Source organism: Linepithema humile, chromosome 3 (assembly GCF_040581485.1).
Source record: "Linepithema humile isolate Giens D197 chromosome 3, Lhum_UNIL_v1.0, whole genome shotgun sequence".
NCBI classification, from domain to species: domain Eukaryota; kingdom Metazoa; phylum Arthropoda; class Insecta; order Hymenoptera; family Formicidae; genus Linepithema; species Linepithema humile.
The window spans coordinates 25,832,197-25,846,021 of record NC_090130.1 but is presented as its reverse complement, the minus strand read 5'-3'; the positions used below and the strand labels follow the sequence as shown (position 1 = coordinate 25,846,021).

The 13,825-nt window shown below is 36.5% G+C and overlaps 3 protein-coding genes across 4 annotated transcripts in view; 2 read left to right on the top strand and 1 right to left on the bottom strand.

Moving 5' to 3' along the window:
• Window positions 1–241: 241 nt before the first annotated feature.
• On the bottom strand, window positions 242–7,136 carry aux (cyclin-G-associated kinase). The gene is made up of 7 exons (XM_012372182.2): window positions 6,912–7,136; window positions 5,683–5,744; window positions 5,018–5,603; window positions 3,871–4,676; window positions 2,687–3,412; window positions 1,410–2,552; window positions 242–816 (listed from the first exon to the last, which is right to left on the bottom strand). The coding sequence occupies exons 1-7, from the start codon at window positions 7,033–7,035 to the stop codon at window positions 709–711; spliced, it is 3,555 nt and encodes a 1,184-aa protein (XP_012227605.2). The 5' UTR covers window positions 7,036–7,136; the 3' UTR covers window positions 242–708.
• Window positions 5,130–13,825, top strand: part of LOC105675325 (transcription cofactor vestigial-like protein 4) — a 28,357-nt gene continuing 19,661 nt past the window's right edge. Inside the window, exon 1 of the mRNA XM_067351188.1 lies at window positions 5,130–5,145. The gene's annotated coding sequence lies outside the window, so the exon portion shown is untranslated. The remainder of the gene's footprint in view (window positions 5,146–13,825) is intronic.
• On the top strand, window positions 8,504–12,627 carry Atg7 (Autophagy-related 7). Of its 2 annotated transcripts, XM_012372195.2 has the most exons (9): window positions 8,504–8,636; window positions 8,753–8,968; window positions 9,141–9,618; window positions 9,709–10,025; window positions 10,109–10,409; window positions 10,575–10,922; window positions 11,017–11,132; window positions 11,281–11,575; window positions 11,783–12,627. In XM_012372195.2, the coding sequence occupies exons 2-9, from the start codon at window positions 8,763–8,765 to the stop codon at window positions 11,825–11,827; spliced, it is 2,106 nt and encodes a 701-aa protein (XP_012227618.2). In that variant the 5' UTR covers window positions 8,504–8,636; window positions 8,753–8,762; the 3' UTR covers window positions 11,828–12,627. The 2 variants fall into 2 exon arrangements, with proteins under 2 accessions (XP_012227618.2, XP_012227613.2); XM_012372190.2 differs by having other exon boundaries at window positions 8,508–8,968.

The following is a 13,825-nucleotide window of genomic DNA, read 5'->3' as shown; positions in this document are numbered from 1 at the left end:
TAGTTATTATATACAATAGTTAAATTAATCACAAAATGTTCTTTATGAAAGCTAGCCGTTATTTTCCTCCAGATTCTTGGTAAAAATAGTTTAATTTTTATGGAAAATTCGAAATAAAAACCCGTTTAATTAATATTAATTGTGAGAAATTATTTCCGCGAATACATAATACTAAAATTTTTTAAATCAAAGATTAAAAATTTTCTCTTCAAAATAATATTCAGCAGAAATATTTCGTGCCTTAAAATACTTACACACATTGATGTGATTTATTTTATAATAAAAAGATATAATAAATATATATGATAGCACAGTTTTTTTCGGCCAGAAAATAGCTTCATATATTTGGGATCTTCTTTTTAAATTTACATTTGCGTTATATACATATACTTTACGCCGTACTGCTGTAATTGGGAGTGTTTTAATTAGGTTTACAAGGCGTTGAAACAATAAGAAGACACATCCCGAAGCTCCTCTTCACTGACCTCCCGCAATGACTTCTCTCTCTCTCTCTCTCTCTGAAGATTTTACTTTCCACTTTTTTGCGCTTTGTTTTTATCTACAGCTAAAATAACGTAGTCGGAATGCAGATACGCGGTTATCTCACGGATAACGAGATCCCCTCCCATCCCCTCTTAGCTCCCTTTCCGCTAGGAACTAAATTAATTACAGAGACAGGTTTTCGATAACAGATAACGGTCATTAAAATTAGCTAAATAGATTCTGCTGCGACGCATCGTTCTCGAATGTGCTCCATGCGTTGTTCAGCTCCATAAAGATCAATTTTGCTATATTCTCGTTCGCCGTGCCTGCTTGCTGCAATAAAAAATATTCATTTGTATTAAATTTTAATTGTGTTTACTAAGTTTCTTTGATTAAATAGCAAAATAATTATTTTAATAAATATAAATTTAACATTAATATTTTGCATGTGATTAAAAAATGCGATAAATCAATTCGCATTTAAATTTTTATATTTACTAAATTTCTTTAATCAAATATTGAAATAAAAATTAATTTTACGTTAATATTTTGCGACTGCTTTGAAAAATATAATAAATCAATTTGCCTTCAACGTATTTCATTAAATTTCTTCGATCAAATAACAAAATAAGTGTAATATTTTTCGAATGATTTGAAAAAATGCAATCAATTTGTGTTAAATTTTAATTACGTTTCTCTAGATTCGTTTGATTAAATAACAAAATAAGTTCAATATCAATTTCAAGTAATTTGTAAAAATGCAATGAGCTAATTTGCATAAAATTTTAATTACATTCGCAAAATTTCTTTAATTGAATCACGATACAGGTATTTATAAATTAAATATAAATAATTTGCAATTGATCGAACAAAATACGACAATTGCCGAATGAAAAAAGCTACGCTATCCAATCAAATGCAAATACCTTGTCCGGATGCACAGCCAAACAGGCTTTTCTATACGCTTTCTTGACATCCGCGGCCGTGACCAATTGATGCATTTCGCAACGCTGCCACCTTTCAGCCTCCGGCCATAGAACTGTATGCAACGAGCAGAGCAGAGCCCGCAAATTCCCTTTCTTGCCCTCCGTCCACTCGGCTATCTTCATCCTGTCGGGGTCCATCGTTTTGGCCGCTTCCACCTTTCGCATCTGATTTATTGTTTTCGGACTATCCTTGTCGGCCTTGCGCGAGCTGAAGAAATTGTAACCTTGACTGCCCAATAGATCCTCGAACGCGTCTCCGCTCGTTTTTTCCTTCGCTTTACCGCTGAACGCGTCCGAAGTATTGCCGTTCGCACTGGGATCGTTAACCATCGTGTTGGACTTGTGCATCGTGCTCGGACTGGAGTGGATCGGTGTGCTTGCGGGTGCCGGGCTCGCTGATTGTGGGGTGTTGGAGTTCTTCGGCGTGCCGTTCCAGCTGCCCGTGAGACCGGTGCCCAACGATCCGGCCAGATTGGCGAACGGATCCTTGGTCGCCTGGGCGGCGAAGTTCGGCACACTGGCGTTTCGCGGAAAGTTCTCTTCGGAAATTGAGCTCTTGACGGTGCTTGGCTTCGCGGCGCAACCCGTCGCGAGGCCACCGAGAAGATTGGACGCGGAATTTCCACCTAGCGGGTCGAGAAGGAAGTCGTTGACGTTACTCGATGTCGTTTGACTTTGTCCAAACAACAAATCGCTCATGTTCATATTGTTGTTGTTGACTGTGTTGCTACTCCTCGCAGAATTGTCGTGCCCGAACAGTAAGTCAGCCGAGGCACTATTATTAATTAAAGGTATCGAGTTGGCAGCCTCGGTCTGCGATGCGCCGAAGCCGCCTAAGAGATCGCTTTCGTTCTGACTAGAACTAGAGAAGATATCTAATCCTGCATTTGATGCCGCAGGAGCGGGAGTATTTGAGGTATTACTGGTGTTCTCCGGCATGCCGAGATTCAGTAAATCAGCCTCCTGAAAGTTGCTCTCTTCGTTCTGTTTATCTGTTTCCTCATCTGTTAGATCTTCCGGTTGTTGAGGTATTGTTTCTTGTTGTACAACAGTCTCGTTTTCGTTCGATGGTGTTTTGTGAGTCTGCAATAACGCCAGCATAATAGTTATTTTAAATTTAACTAAAAAGCCGTCTTAAATCTTATATTTGCTACTATATATTATATTCTATTATTGTAAACTATATGAAATTGAAAGTAAACAAAGTGATAAATTACCTCCTCGTGGCGAGGAGCGGTTCTAAAGTTTTCCAAGGTCTCCTCCATCTCCAACGTCGAAGCGAACAACGGATCCGGTATAGGCTGGACGCATGTTTCCGCTTCCCATGGCAACGGTACCCTCGACAGCTTCGAGTTCTCCTCGCCTATCATGACGTTCAGCACGATGCGGAACTTGCCGCCTATCTCGGGCGCGTCGTCCAGATCGCGCTTCTCGAATGTCAAGGCGCTTTCGGTGAGAGGTACGTAGCCGGTGTGAAAGTGCAACGAAGCAATCTTGATTCCGATCACGCGGCCTAGCTGTTGCCTGGCGTGATATATCACTATCGTGACGTCTCCGCGCACAGCCGCGTCTCCTAGCACAAGGCAGACCTTGCCTTCCATCATTCCGAACAGCTTCATTTCCTCGTAGTTGGCCTTCTTTGTCGTAAAGACTAGCGCACCGTTGCTGTAAATCTCTATGTAGGGCCGGCAGCCGTCCTTCGCTCTGGTGAACAACGGCACTGGCTGTATAACAACGGAACGGAGGACCAGCGGCTTCGTGTGCGGAGGTCGGCCGCCACTCAGCATGCTCATATAATTAATACTGCGCAGTTCCGAGGGCTGCAGATGTGGCGGCTGGCAACGTCTCGTTGTAAACAGGGCGATCGCCTCATCGGTGGTGGACAGAGCTCTGCAGTGGATCAGCAAGGTGCACGCCACCGTGGCACTCCCCCGATATCCGTCCTAGAAAGATCAATCAGTAACATAAGCGTGGGCTTTCATGATTCTAATATTGTAATTTTATTTTAAACACAATCATGTTATATATTTGGTGTAAAAATAAACTCTTTCCGACTGACTTTATTCTTATTGCCTCAAAGCCGCCAAGTTCCCTTGCAAGCTGACAGCGTAGGTCGCAAACAATAATAAAGGATATTTCGATAATTAAACTCTTCTGGTTCTTTTGTAATAAAATTTTGATTTCACTTGAATCAAAAAGAATTTCCACATCTAATAAATAAATAATGTGCCGATAAAAAGTACGTGCCACTTTAATTAAATGTAATTTGTACTGCGATTTTAAATAGAAAGTTTCACACATTATTGTATACAACAGCGCAGTTTTAAACGCAATAAATGTAATGCAAATATATATAATTCGCAAGCGCTTGACTACGTGATTCACATCGCGATATACTTACAGAACAATATAGCACGACCACATGATTGAAATCAGCATTCAAATACTGATAGATATCTTGACAGATTTGATACAGGGCGAACAGCATGGGCGCGTTTGATTCCGCAGTGGCGTAGGCGAATGAGCAATCGATGTGTCTGCCGGGCAGCCTCGCGACATTCGGCCGGCCGCGAGACAGATTGTAGAGCTGAATTTTGGCTGGCGGTGGATGCCTGGCTTGGAGGAAGGCTCTCACATCCTCCACGTGATTGGCCCGATACGCGGATTCGATTCCATCAGCGGGATACGGCATGATGAGTATGCGTGATGTTAAATAGCTTGCGTCTAGCTCTGTTCTTGCCATACTCTGCTGAACGGTGTGCATCACTTTACTAGAGGTGTCTTTCAGGTTGCGCAAAATACTGCCGGCTCCGCCCCTCAGCGAGTTGAAGAGACCCGCTGTACCCTGAGTTGCCGGAATTTTGGATACCGCCGTCTGCACGGGCGCCGGTCTCGGCGGCGGCATCGCTACCGGCGGGGGCGTGGGACGAGGGGGCGGTGGCGGCGTGTTCGACTGCGGCGGCGGCGGCGGGGGCGTCGGACGCGGGGGCGGTGATGGCTTGATCGCGACTTCGATTCGCGGCGGCTCTCTAAGATCGAAGTCGTTCGACTCGGCGATCGCTGCCAGACGTTCCAAAAGCTGCGCCGTCGTCAGCCTCTGAATAGGTGAAATTTGCAAGCATCCCTTCACTAGATCGTGCATACACGCATATCGCGGATTCGGCGGTAACGGTGGATATTTGCCGTTCACGATCGCCAGCTTGTTACCTGCACAAGATGACAAAAATACCTTAGAGTTTATTTTCATAATAAAATTCTACAAAGTTTAATAGAATTTGTTTTAACTCAAAATTGTAAAAAAATTGTGTCATGTTTAACATACAGTAAAAATAGCGAAGAAAAGAATACAAAAATTGAATAATTTGCAGTTTTTCAGTAAAATAAGATGAAATGAACAAAGAAATCACAACTTAAAAAAAATTAAAAATCAGAAAATTATATAATATATAATTTATACAATCAATAACATCGCAATGAGAGAGAGAGAAAATTATAAATAATTTTCTCGTAATATTTTTAGTTAATAAATTGCGGTTATGTTACTTTACCTTCGGGAAAAGGATGCCGCAATGTAATTAAGGCATACAATATACATCCTAAAGCCCAGCAGTCCACAGGTGGTCCTATAGGTTCGTTATTCCAGGTATCCATAATTTCCGGGGCACGGTACATGGGGGTCGTATACTTGGCCATTTGATCCTCTAGAGTGGCGCGTTTCTGAGCGTTCCATGATGCATCCGGTAATATCTGTTGCGTCGTAGTGCTACCGAAGTCGCACAATTTTACGAGGCCGTCCCTTCCGAGCAAAAAGTTCTCTAGCTTGATGTCGCGATGCACGAAAGGTTCCGGCTGCTGGCTGTGCATATGATGCACCGCTCTCGCCGCTTGATAGGCTATCTTGCACACCTGGGCGAGAGTCAGTGTGTTCGCAGACACATTTCTGAGTATATCTGCCACGGTGCCGCCGGGACATAGCTCGGTGACGACCAGGTATTCGTAACCCTTGCGCTCTTCCCGCTCCAGTCGTTGAGCGTACAGAAATTGCACAATGTTTGGATGGCCCGACAGTCTCTTGAACGTTTCTATCTCCTGTATAATGGCTCTGTTTGCATCTTCGTCGGCAGCAATAAGTCTCTAACGGTGGAAGGTAATCTTTGTACAATACAAAGATAAGGAAATAACTCATGGAAGAAAAAGGTCTGAAGTAGTTTACCTTGAGCGCGTATTCTTTTCCCGTAGCAACATCTTCCACTGCAAACACCACTGCCCATCCACCTGTTGATACGATGTTTGCCACAAATTATCTAAATGTTAATAACGATACATAATTCGATTATAATAACTATACATTTCTCGCTAGTGTTATGCTCGCGTGCATAAATAAATATTATTTATTATGCAGTACTTTGTTATTAAATAATGTCCATTTCACTAAATAATTTGAATTAAATATTTTCTGTAAACATTCATTATTACTTTAAGCATTTAATATAATAAATTATAAAAAGTAAATTGTTTATAGAAATCATATCTAAAATTTAAACAGAAAAAATCTTTCATGAATCAAATATATAGTTTTACTTGAAATAATCAACTGAAAATTATAATACTAATACTATAATACTAATAATTATAAAAATTATAATAACATTTTTTTAGCACAAAATATTTCACTTTTGTAAATTAAAAAAAAAAAAAATGACAGAGCAATTAGTAAAATTTATAAGATTATACATCTTAAAATATTTTAATTAGATTATAATATATAAAATGTTTTTCCTAATCAATTTAAATTTATAAAATTAAACTTCTTAGAACGTGTATTATTTAATACATTTTGAAATGTCAAGTTTTATCGAAACTGAAGAACATATAACAAAAGGTACAAGTTATATTACACATCAATAGATTCTAAATATAATTAAGAGTAATATTTAGAAATCATATGACGTATTCATGTGACAAATTCACATGACGTATAAATTGAAATAAAACAGATATAATCGCCTGCAAGTTGCGCAAACAATTATTTAAAAAGATACGATAAGCATTAATTGACACATGACAAGTCAACAGCATGTGACAATATCGAATCTAATGGAATGCGATTGTATGCAATAAAAAAAAAACAGAGAAAGAGAATTGACACGCGCTAACGTCAGACGCAGAGACGAGTATAATTGTGCGCAGCGTGCTCTCGGCGCGTTTGGCCGCGTGTCAAAACATACGTTTTGACACATGACAGAAGGTAGATGTCATGCGAGATTCGATGTAGGAATTCGCTTGGTTCTTTTTTTTTTACAGCGATATTGCGACGCGGGAAAGCGAGGCGCGCGAATCACTATCGACTCTATCGACCTTTAATCACGCATTCGTGGTAGGAGGTGCCACGCTGGGCACAGAGATTTGACAGGCGGTTGAACCAGCCGGAGATAGACTCACCCTCGGCGATCAGTCGCGTCACCCTCAGCTTTACATTGTTGATGTCCAATGTCTGGCCGACGTACTCGTTGCCGCCGGTGCCGCCGTTTAGGTACCCGAGCGCGGACCTCAGGTAGTCCGACATATTTCCCTGGAACTGCCTCGGTGGGTACCCCCGGACAGCCCGCTTTCACAGTCGCGTTGCAGACAGCCGATGCCGCACGGCCATATTGGCGCGGTGATATCATCGGCGCGCGCAGCCAGGCCTGTATCAGCTGATTGCCCTTGGTGGCAACTTCAGACATTACCCTATGACATTACTAACGAAAATATACAGTGTGTTGTACGGTGTTAATATTCAGTTAAATTAATTATTGAATATGATAATTGAGTAAAGTAATTAATTATTAATGCTTATAATTATTCGAAAATGGGGGTTAGCGAATTATGGGAATAATTGGAGCAAAAATAATTTGTCGATCATGATTAAATTATCAATTTGTTAAACAGGTAATGGTTATGTTGTATAATGATGCTTGTATTACATATAATATCAGAATATGTAATTTGTAGTATAATATATTATAATTCAGAATAAATTTCTATCAATTTTATTTGATTCGATAGGTATTTGCAGTCGAGAAAATGTTTGTGAACGAGTATGTTACTTTGAGAAAAGTATGTTGCCCTTGTCCATGCATAGACGCCCAAGCGCAACGTTGATTGTAGATTGTGAAATCATCGTCCTCTCGGGATCGCCGACGCTTTTCTATCTCGCCCTACTTGCTTAAGCGGCGTATATGCCGCTCGCAATTACTGACAAAGAAACGTTAACCGTTCGTCATATGCCGTTATACTCGTGCAATATTGGAAAGCGCGAAACAATGACGGATAATGGATATTTTGAGCCCTGCAGTCTTCTTTAGACTTAAGCAATGTAGTATTTTAGCAAGCAAAATGTTAATCATATGACAATAGTTTAGTAACGGATTAATCAGTATGTCGTAATAGATTGGCATTGACTGTGCGCGCGCATTAATATTTTGCCTACGGAGCCTGGAAATATAACTTAGCAAATTTCAACTTAAAATATTATAAACATAAAGAAAATGAACCTGACAGAGGTCATGTGTTAGGATAGGTATATTGCTTATTAGGTTGATGTTTGATAACACGCCCGGCAACATGCGACTGATAGACAGTAAGCGTCATCTAACACATCATGTATGTACATGTTTCAGTGATTAAAACGATCTAAATAAAGTTGTTCAACAAATATGAATTTTTCCCATTTTTTTTAAATCGTTTAATAATATTTTAATAGCGTTTGATAGCATAATTTTTGGCGGTAATTTAATTGAACAAAAATAAGTTTTATTATGTATAATTTTTTATTTTTACTTTTTATTAATTTTGTGACGCGTCAAAAATTGTTCGGAAATACTTTCCACACACACACACACAATTGAGATTAAATTCTACTAGTAATATTTATTTTTTTTTGGAGATTAAGAATGAATATTTTTGCAGTCTTTGTAAATAAAATTTATTTTACAAGTATCCAAAATTATAAACCATTGCATTGACTATTAAACATCGCGCGCTATTGCTAGATGGTGCTTGCTCTCTGTAGTCACTGTGGGAGGATGAGTTTACTTATAACCTAAAATAACACTGTTGCGTGACGTTTTAATAATAACACAAAAATATATGTTTTCTGAATAATTTCTCTTTGCATTTTTCAAGGTTTCCGTGAAATTTTTTCATTTTTAACAAAATATTTATATTGTTTTTTATCTTATTTTAGTCTATCATAATCACTGATCAGAATTGTACTTATTATTTCCTTTCTTTTAAACTAGAATAAATAATATGTTGCCTGAAATGTTGCCAGTAAAATTCATGAAATTGAAAACAGCACCAGACCCAACATTTTGGGCAAAATTTGCAGAATTGAAAATAGACAAATTGAAATTGGACGAGAAGTACAAGATACCTTTGTGGGGAAGTTTCTCTTTTCAATCGATAGATGAGGGAAAAACTAATCCATTAATACTTGATTGTACATCATTTAATGAGTATGTATTACATGAATGCAAGTAACTTTTATTTTTTACAAGCAGATTAATCTAATTTTAACTACATTTTGTAATATAATTAGAATCTGCATTAACTTTAGCCATTAACAATGATGTATGAATTATATATTGACATAACGAACACAATAAACTTTAGTTACATGAATTTCAGAGACATTAGAACAACTTCCCACAATGGAGCAATAGTGTATCATGGCTATATGATTAACACAAATACCTATGAATCATTTAGACAGATAAATCCTCAGGAGTTTATTGATGTTATGGGAAAATGTGTTATTGACAGTATCATAGATGGTACAGCACTAAAAGAATCTTGGCGGCTCGTAGTATTCTTAGTATATGCATACTCTGACCTGAAGAAGTACCGGTTTCATTTTTGGACTGCACATCCAACTCCTTTTTCATTGCCGGAAATCTACTTAGCTCTACCGTCCAAACCTCTATATAGTGAATTTACAGATGAGCAAATCAGTTTATTATATACAAGATTTCTTCAGCTACCTCCAGATTTAAGGAGCTTTTTCACAATCTTTGTGTCTGAAAATGGTGACTTAAGTCTTGAGGAATTGTCAAAAGGAGTGGAATATGCAAAATTAAGTGTTGATAACAAAGCCGATTCAGAGAAGGTAACAATTTATATTTATATTGTTTATAGCATTAACAAGACTTATTATTTACAACTTGTAATAAAATAAATACATGTCTAATATTATCAGGTGAAGAATGAAATATACTTTGCGTTTTATGATCCTTGCGCAAGTGCAGAACCTGGCTGGCCCTTGCGAAACCTTCTGTGTCTGTTACTGTGGCATTGTCCTACATATTGTTTCACTCAAAACATCAAAGTCCTGTCTGTGAGGAGTGGTAAAATACAAAACTCTATTATATTTACACTCAAACTCAAAGCAGACAAAGACACGGAAGCTATAAGGGATGATATTTCGAAAGGCCGGTTAGTAGGTTGGGAAACTAATGCAAAAGGAAAGATGGGTCCTAACATCTTGGACTTATCCCACAGTATGGATCCTACCAAGTAAGATTCTTCGAGTTTCTAAAGTCGGTCAACATTAATTCCTAAATTCATGCTATTCATGACTGATATTTATGTTTCATTAGATTGTTAGATAGAGCAATCAATTTAAATTTGAAATTGATGAAATGGCGCCTTGTTCTCGAGCTAGATTTAGAAAAAATCAGTAGCCTCCGATGTCTTCTGTTGGGCGCTGGTACACTAGGGTGTTCTGTGGCAAGAGTACTACTTGGCTGGGATATAACTAATATGACGATTGTAGACAGTTCCACTGTTTCTCACAGTAATACAGTGCGTCAGAGTTTATACACACATGAAGACGCTGTACAAGGTCGATGCAAAGCTGATGCCGCGAAAAATGCTTTACTTAGAATACGTCCTAACATGGCAAGTATTTCCATCAAATTTGTATCATCATAACACATTTGTTTCGTAATAATTTAATTTTAGTGATAAAAAATATTTATGTATTTATATGGTTATGTATTTATAATAATATAATTTAATAATATTAATTTTACTAAATCTATTGTTTTATTTTTCACACTGTAGAATGTGGAAGGTGTAGTTTTGCATATTCCCATGCCTGGTCATGTGGTTGGACAGAGTATGATGGAGACAACGAAGGAAGCTGTGAGGAAATTGGAAGAACTTGTACAAAGTCACGATGTAGTGTTCCTGCTTTTGGATTCACGAGAAGCTAGATGGCTGCCCACGCTTTTGTGCGCTGCGATGAATAAGATAGCTATTAACGCTGCTTTGGGCTTTGATTCCTACACAGTACAACGGCACGGCATGCGTAATCTTTCTGATTCCTGTTCTCCAAATTTAAAGGTACAAAATCTTCTAGGGAAGGATCTTGGATGTTACTTTTGTAACGATGTAACACAACCCGGAAACGTGAGTGTACTTTAAACATCATTAAAATTATATTAGAAACGTGTAGCGAATTAGTGCATTCAAAAGATATGCAATTTTTTTTATCTTATTCTAGTCGCAATTGGACAGAACACTTGATCAACAGTGTACTGTCAGTAGACCCGGTTTGTCGCAAATCGCTGCGGGTTTAGCAGTTGAACTGCTCATTGCATTAACGCAACATCCACAGGGGTAAGTTACATTTAACCTATAAGATAATATATGAATTGTTCTTATATCAAATAATTCCATAATAACAAACACTAATTTATTTTTGTCTATAAGAATATTTTGTCTATAAGCTTATTTTTGATGTTAAACTATTTTATAATTTTTACAGAATTTTAGCTAGAGCACTTATGACTGCCGATGACGATAATCGAGAAAACAGTGACAATCCATTGGTAGGATTATTGGGTGGTGTGCCTCATACGATACGAGGCTCACTTTGGAGTCATGAGATGAAACTGACAGTCACTCATAAATTCCTATCCTGTACAGCTTGTTCTATACCTTTAATCAAAGAGTATCAGCAACGCGGTTTTGATTTTATACTCGATGCCTGCAATGTGCCAAATTATCTTGAGAAGTTATCTGGACTCGAGGAAATTCTGAAAAGACCAGATCTAGACGAGGTATACATTGACAATTTAATTTAAGCATATAAAAATCATAAAAATAAAAAGATACATTTCAATTTATCTCTATTTGCTACAATTAAAAGCTTTCTAATTATTATATTATGTAATCAAATAATTCAGGATTATTTATATACACGCTGTCTTATATGTCAATTTTGTGCTGCATTTGATATTATAAAGTATATATTTTCTAATTTTCAGTTGTTTTATGAAATAGACATCCTGAGCGAGGATGAAGAGACATAGAACAAAATATTTAAACATCGAAGGCAAAGTGCCTGTACAAAGCATTTAAATTCTTATGACATTTATATATCATGTTTTATATAAGATGTGAAGTAGGATGAAGTTCAAAGGATTTTTAATCAAAGTGCATTTTGCAGAATCAAAAACCTTTTAATGCCAAAATTTATTAATTTAGGAGAAATGTATATGCAAAAAAAACTGCATTTCTATTTCTCCAATTGTGCATAATCTACGGAGTAATTCAATTTACACATAATTGCATATCTACGTATAGTTTTACCATTGATATTGATTAGCACTGATAGCTTCAGTTAATATTGTGATTTTTATACTGTAAGTGTGATAGCATATTTTCCTATTATAATTATGATACAGCAATTATCAACGTATATTAATATATGTAATTTTTTTATCTCAATTAAGAGATTATGAGATAAAAGAGGATGCAAAATCTATTTGAATATAGGATATATAACAATAATATATATCGCTACACGATTTTCGTGCTGTTGCTAATATTAGAAAATAATTGCAACTTTTAATCGATGTTGTTCACTTTAGATGTTTATATAGTTTATAACACATTTTCCATGTCACGTTTTTATTTTTATATTACAGTTTTTTATGTTTTATTAGCTTTATCTTTATTATATAAAGATATGCAAGCACTGTACTTTACAAGTAGAATACGGTAAGATTCAAAAATACTTGATTTTAAATGAATATTTCACATCAATTTCTTGTAATTCTTCTTAAATATTATACTACTTTAAAAAAATATATTGTTCATATAAATATCATTTATTCGATTATTCGTCCCTTCTTATATGATTAATTTAAAAATAGGAAATTTCTTTGTAATACATAATTAATTATTGCCAATTGACTCATTATACGATCTTATAATTTTACAATATGATTATGCTCAGAAATAGTAAAATTTAATAATTTTGTCGAATTTAAAATGAATAAAAATTTGTCAATTTGTATGTATAATTTTTCTTTTTAATTTATCAGACAAATTTATGGAAAATTAAAAAAAAAGAGCGTCCTTTGTATTGGTGTTACAAAGTAAAGAAGATTATAATACTTTTAAGTGTTGTTATCTCCTTTCTTCGAGCTTCAACTTCAGACTTAAATTGTAAGGATAAAGAATTTAATTATCTATGACGTATTCACACGTATTATCTGGATTTCGTGTCAGAATATACACGTATTTATATTTATATCTTTTGTGATACTTTTCTTTATTTAAAAGCTACGAATACTTTACTGCGGAGAGAACTGCAGGTGAAATTTAATTTCTTTATTAGTGTGCATTTTTAATTATAGAAATAAACTGCAGTAAGAAAGAAACTTTCTGTCGCAAATTTTACGTCATGTAAAAATAACTTAGCATTACAATTTTGAAAGTATATAAGTGTAATAAATATATGCATATTATTGCAGACTCATTCTGCTGTATGCATGTGTATAGAATGACCGCATTTTTTCGTGTGACTCGAGTGATTGTGAAGCAACGAAGAAGGAAGTAGGACACTCGGAATTTTTGAAAAGATTAGGACACTCATGTTTTTTATTTCTTATCAAAAGACTTTGGACAATTTAAATTTTGTTTTTATTATCAAATATTACAAGATTTAAATTACTCTAAAATAGAACGATGTAAATATTATGTTAGCGATGGAATTTTAAAATTCTAACAAGCCAAGATAAACAGAGCAAAGCGTATACGCGCTTATACTTTTAATTATATTTTCTAAATATAAAACTTGGATAACCTATAAAAATTTCAAAGACTCGCGCGAGGACATGCGAGAAGAGCTTGAAAAGGAGGGCACGTCCTCGGAAAGCAGGACATTTGCCCATTCAAACAATATCGTTCGAGTGAAGTATCGATACTTCGCTCCGAGATCGCGGCGTTCTGCCGGACGCATTCGCCGAGCGATAACGTACACATTGGCGTATTTACAAGGCTGCGGCGACGACAGCAGCGGT

Excerpts from the sequence above, each read along its gene's own strand:
- Atg7 (XM_012372195.2), top strand. The coding sequence starts at position 8,763 with ATGTTGCCTGAAATGTTGCCAGTAAAATTCATGAAATTGAAAACAGCA. Across the intron at positions 8,969-9,140 it reads GATTGTACATCATTTAATGA|AGACATTAGAACAACTTCCC; the intron begins GTATGTATTACA and ends CATGAATTTCAG. Across the intron at positions 10,026-10,108 it reads CACAGTATGGATCCTACCAA|ATTGTTAGATAGAGCAATCA; the intron begins GTAAGATTCTTC and ends ATGTTTCATTAG.
- aux (XM_012372182.2), bottom strand. The coding sequence starts at position 7,035 with ATGTCGGACTACCTGAGGTCCGCGCTCGGGTACCTAAACGGCGGCACC. Across the intron at positions 5,604-5,682 it reads GAAAAGAATACGCGCTCAAG|AGACTTATTGCTGCCGACGA; the intron begins GTAAACTACTTC and ends TTCCACCGTTAG. Across the intron at positions 4,677-5,017 it reads GCGGCATCCTTTTCCCGAAG|GTAACAAGCTGGCGATCGTG; the intron begins GTAAAGTAACAT and ends CATCTTGTGCAG.